General features: G+C 30.1%; 1 protein-coding gene across 1 annotated transcript; it reads right to left on the bottom strand.

The window, feature by feature from the left end:
• Nucleotides 1-4,966: 4,966 nt before the first annotated feature.
• On the bottom strand, nt 4,967-6,058 carry TRIADDRAFT_60874 (uncharacterized protein; the record flags this gene model as incomplete). The annotated part of the gene is made up of 1 exon (XM_002116798.1): nt 4,967-6,058. The coding sequence occupies one exon, from the start codon at nt 6,056-6,058 to the stop codon at nt 4,967-4,969; it is 1,092 nt and encodes a 363-aa protein (XP_002116834.1).
• Between the last annotated feature and the right edge of the window lie 252 nt (nt 6,059-6,310).

The raw sequence follows: 6,310 nt of genomic DNA, 5'->3' as shown, positions 1-6,310 counted from the left end.
TCTATTGAAAAATGCTCTAGATTCGAAAATTAATTGTAATAAACAATTATTTAAGTAAGGCAATCTTTGCCACTATAAGGCATTTTTACAAATGATTTGATCGAATTTAGGATAAGAAATAACAAGTAATGCAACTTGAATAAAGAATACGCTATAAAATCATCCTAAGTATCAATTTACTTATGATAGCTATATATTATCAAGTCGTTCTATAATGAAAAGAAGTAAAACTAAAAGCCAATCCTTATTGCAATCATTTTATGTAGTAATCAATTGCACAAGTATTAAACCGCAAATATATCATCTTTGAAATGCTTCTCTCGCCAAATCGTGCTATGATGAGAGAGTGGTAGAACCGAAACTACTTTTAAAGCCTATTTCATTTAATTAGCTACATGATTATTACAGTAATTTATTATTAATATCATAATAGGATTATTGAGCCGTTACAAGAAATGACGCTCGATTACTGATGATTTAACTCTAAAATGTGTGGGACGACACAAAGTTAATTTAGTAGTATGTAGCCAAATAATAATCAGTAAAGAATCCGAAATTAGAACTGAAGACTAGTTTTAAAATAAGTTGTATTCTATTACCGAGATTTTTATAATTATCTTTATACCAGTCTATAGCCCATTTTTCTTCCAGAAAAGTATTAAAAGCGTAGTTTTAAGCTGGTGCAAAGCAAGCATTATGATGATAATAAACTAGAGCTAGGAACTAGATTTAGAGATACTCATCAGTACTTGACCAATTAATAAACCATGTAATCCTAACCTAGCTCTGATTAAAACTTATTTGACAATTTACAGATACATTTTCTACCAGCAAGTATCGTCAAGCTTGAACGTCAACACGAATTTTTCCAACTCTAAGTCAAACAACTCCAATGGAAATCGATTCTATTGAATCATACTACAGTAATTATCTACAGCACCTACTCTGATCTCTATCTTATAAATTGTTATTGTAGTTCTGTTTATGACAATTACAACTGAAGGACAGGACTTTCACTTTTGTTCCCGTCTCTTCGATTCTACAAATATCTTAAAGTTCTTCTTGATAATAGCGATGGATTTCAATTGCTAGAGTAAACTCATTGGATCAATTGCACACTATGGACTATCAAATGAAATTATTATTAACATCAAGTAATCGATAGAGGACAAAAAAAGTCTAATATTATTCTTCGAATGTTACGACAAGAATTTAGTATAGAATAGACACAAAGTCATCATTTCAACTTTAGATTCAATTAATATTTACTGCTATCGATAAATTCAATTCTAATGTAACGCTATTACAATTTTTGGTGGTGCAATGTGCAAACGTCACGCAGATAGAATGAAATTTATAATATAGGTAAGAAAAATAGCTGAAATACTACATTTTATTTTTAATCAATCGACAGCGAAACAAACTCGTTACTTGTAATTCCATCGAACGAAATAAGAAATAACATTCTTCAACTTATATAAAAGAAAATTATTGATGCTAGGGATGAATAAGTGTTCATTATGTCCTATATGCTATTTAATTAATTTCTATTTAATTTTTTCTATGTTACTTAAATCCTTGTTTATGGTAGATGAATATTTTATCAAGCGTAACTGGTATTTAATAAAATCACCGAAATAGTTAAATCAGCATGCTTACTCATTGTTTTAAAAAAGTATTAATCTTAATCACAAGAGCGCACCTAATTTTATGAAAAATTATAATCATTCATATTTCACTATCGAACAGTCTACCAAATTTATCCCTTTTATATTTTTGATTTTCAGTCATCATTTACATATTATATATTTGCACTAAGCAATTGCAAATATTACAATCTCGGTAGAAATAATTCCCTGCATGCTCTACATAAATGTGCAGTAACTAAAATGATAGCGATATTTTCCAAAGTTATGTAGCCGATATTCATTATTTACCGGGCGTAAAATGGCTAACTTTTCTCGATTACTTATCGATAGAGTTGGTAATAATTCGTAGCATTATAAAACTTATCCAGAGTTATAGCTATGCAGAAATTAATGATTCCTATAAAAGGGCACGCATGAATAGCCGTAGTTTTGTTTCACAATGGATTAAGGTAAAAAATTGTAGACAGGCGTCAGTAACCTTATATTACCTAACCCGATAGTTATTTTAAAAAAATAAGGGTAGCATCTTCTAGATAAAATTTCGTTCCATCCTTCATGCTAATGATCTGTATGTGCTGCAATTCATCTTATGTCAGATTGGTTTAATAATATAAAAATTGGGAGAATAATGATCAACGCTTATAATAATACGTAAACCACCCATGCGTGACTACCAAGGAAGATAATATATTATCCATATTAGCTATAATATCAGAGTTATATAAATGATATCTTATTCAATTCTTCCTTGTAATAGCCAAAAATCTATACATGCGAATATACTAACATTTACTACCATTTAATCATACTGACGATCAACGTTTTTGTTTTATTATTACCTCCAATTACATAGTAATAAATATAATAGATCTAAAGGGACTGGTAATACGCAGCCATGACCTTTATGCCATTACGTCAAGGCAAACTTGAAACATATTGTGTATATGCAATCGCTGCTAAATTATTGCATAATATGAACAATACTTTGCAATCATGATAATAAGTAGAATTGTGTATTGCGTATCAATGCTGAATAAAGAACATCATATTGAATTGATAACTAGCAATTAAGTTGCTATATCTATAAATATTCGACGATAAGGAAGATGATAATGACAATATTGATAATAAGAACGTTACATTTCAATATCTTTACAACACGAGATAAATAAATTTGCATAATTCAATTATGGTTAAAATTTTCAAGATATTAAATCTATAGTTTTAACAGAAGCAATAGCTGGTAATCCTGATATAAATCGATGGTATATATGAGTTTAATTAAAATACCAAATATACTATTTCTACGGATCAAACGCAATAACAACATGGAACACTGTTCATGATTACTACTTTAGAACATAAAAATCGTAGTGGAAGAAATTTGAAAACTCTGAAAGATCGATAAGATAAACCTATTTTGATAACTCGTTTAAATAAAAACAAGCATAAAATAACAATTTAATTTCACTATTGCAGCCGTTGTTAAGTTGGCATTCAACTTATGTAGACCTTAGTACGAGAATTTTTAATAGATCAAAGTTGAGAATGCACCAATACATAATAGTGCATGAAAATCAAAGCTGCAAATAAAAGTATTTCATTCGATAATACAGCCATGAATTAAGTTATAATTACTTGTCATGACGATTAACGAATAAATGATAGCAATAGAATCGTCATTTTTATTTATTATTAATCAGATTATAAGTGTTCTTTCAGCATTTTTTATATTGCCATAATATTCATAACATGATGATCCATCGATTTAGAATAGAAAACAATAATTTGGAAAATTGCATGATCAATCTTGCTAAATAAATTCAAAATGAAAGAAATGATAAACAATTCCTAAACGTTGATTTTTAATAAGCGAATCCAGTCCAAGCCAAGATAAACAAAGTGTCAATAAAGATTTAAAACATGTAAACCAAATCTAAGATGCATAAACAATCTCTTCAATATGCAACAACACACTAAATTAGCAATCATATTCCATCTTAAACTAACCATTAAATTTTGGCACTATTCTCGATTTAAGGAGTATTTACGTAATTTCATGTTTTAATAATCTAATTATATAAGGCGGGAGTATATAAGAGCATAGATAAGCAAATCGATTAATAATCATTATTAAAGGATGAAATTGTGAGAGACATAAATTAAGACACTTTCATTTTAGTCACAGTAAATACAAGATTTTCTATAGCATTGATAATAACAATATAATGAATCACGATGCAGTTATAAAGAAAAAATATTAGAATAGATCAATAACATAATAATAAAAGCACATCTAAATACTATAAATAGCAATTGCTATCGTCTCTGTCACTTTCGTAATTCATAAAGATGGAATGAAAAAAGTGCCTCTTCTATGATGTACAGCGAAAAACAGAGTACTGTGCCATATAATTAACTCTAATTGATATATTTTGCCACATTTTATAGCCTTAGTATTCTATATACCTTAGAAGAAAAAAATATTTCTCTATCTAGAACAATTTCAGCTCTATTTTGCAACGTGAATCAACGGAATGAAGAGCTTTGTCGATCTGAAATCATTGCATCATGATAAGTTCTACCTTTTTCGTAATAAGGAATTATTCAAATACAAGATCCATACCTCTAGTACGATTCTAGCATTCCATCATGAGCTAGATATAGCATGATGATTAATTCAAATGGCTGAACAATGTACTTGATATTATCACAAACTTAGCTGCACATTATTCCGGGAAGTAGATATTATACATCTTTTCTATGTATGTCTTGAGTTCCTTCAATATGATAAAATAAAAAAATATAAAGCTACGAGAGCTCGTACAATAGCTAAAGATAGCTTACATAATGTTTAGATAAATGTTCGAAAAGGGAAAATTCAATTATGCATATCACAGATGAACTAGGGTTACTTATGAGCTGCATTCTGAACAAAGTCTTGAGATTGATGCAGTTATAGATTAAGAGATAGAAAGATTTAAATGAGGAAATAACGAACAAAAGTTTCCGAAAATGAAAATAAACGATATCTATTTCCGTACCGATGACAAGATATCAGTCTATAATCAGCTGCTGTAAATTAAAACGTATAAGCTTTCTTCGATGTCATCATTGATATAATTCATATGCCAAAAAAAATGACAGCTTATAAACTGATATTTAAATGCATAAGTCGATGCTAAGCATGAATTAGAAACAAGAAAAATCAGTCAATGATAAGTTTGAACAGCAGCTAAACTCTGAAATTAGTGCTAATCATAATGAAGGAATAGTAACATGAGCAAATATTGGCTTAAGCGCTGTAAGAGATTTTACTAAGATAAAAAATAGGAACATCGGAACCCCTTCTTCATTAATTGGTTATAAGCCATATAAATCATCGGATTCAAGGCAAACAAAATGGTAACGGCAGTGGATGGAATATTATAAAATTCAAAGAGATAAACATCATCTTTTGGATCATAGAAGTACTTTTGACGACCCACTGAAATATAGACAACTGCCACAATGTAAGGTATCATAAATAGGATATAAACTGCTGCAACAAACATTAGCAATTTCACGATGGAGTGCTGTTTAATCTGCCACTCACTTTCTTGACGGTTTAAGGTTATTCCTAATTCTAGTGCATGAATATTATGTTGAAAGATACGTATTACTCTTCCATAGCTATAAATGATGGTAAAGCCTGGGACTACTCCCATAAATAAACCATTTGCTAAAGCGTACCAAAGGAGCAATGGCGAGTTATAATTTTCAAATCTGCAACCTAAGGAACTGTTTGTGGACGTTCTAACTATAATGAGTGCATAAGGTACAGATAGGATAGAAGCTGCAAACCAAATCAATATCATCTTGCAGACTAAACGCTTAGGTGTTAAAACTCTACTCTTACGATTATTTTTCAACGTCTTATACCAATTAGTACTGGTATGGGCTAGAATTAATGTCGATGCCATGGTTGAAGTAAACATTAAGGAGAAACAAATTTCACAGTAGGGCCAACGAATAGTCGAGTCGATTAATTGTTGATGTAATGAAGATGAAGACGCCATCTCCAGTAATACCGATATATTACTTTGCATCTTTACATAGACTTCCTGATAGAATTGATTTTGCTTCATCGTCATGATTTGCAATAGCATGAAAAAGACGCAGTAAACAACGTTGGCAAAAGCATAGTAACCAATTTGATAATATGCAATTTGCTTACATTTTTCTTTACCTACAATGATCGTCAGGACGACAAAGAAATTACCAATGATTCCAGCGCTTAATAATATCATGGAAATTGCGAATAACGTAGGATTGATGACATAGAATAGAGAAGATGGTGTTTGGCCGGTCGATAAGATAGTCATATTACTTTCAGTTAGGAAGAAAGAGTCGTTTGCTATTAATGCCATGATAATGTTTGGATATAATGCAAATAGGAGAATTTCTTACTGCTTATGCTATCAGTAAAGTGCAGATTAGAAAGTTATTTGCCGCTAGAAATTTTAATCTTGCAGAAGCTGATGAAAGAATTTGGATGTCAATAGATTATCTTTTCCTTGGTTAAGCGATTCAATACTGAGTCTAGCGGATTGCTGTTCTAGAAGAGCTTAATCAGAATCCATGAAATTAAATCTTTAACTTTTATTTTCAACAACAACCGA

The sequence above is a fragment of the Trichoplax adhaerens genome, genomic scaffold (genome assembly GCF_000150275.1).
Source record: "Trichoplax adhaerens TRIADscaffold_18 genomic scaffold, whole genome shotgun sequence".
NCBI classification, from domain to species: Eukaryota; Metazoa; Placozoa; class Uniplacotomia; order Trichoplacea; family Trichoplacidae; genus Trichoplax; species Trichoplax adhaerens.
This window is presented reverse-complemented; position numbering and strand designations above follow the sequence as displayed.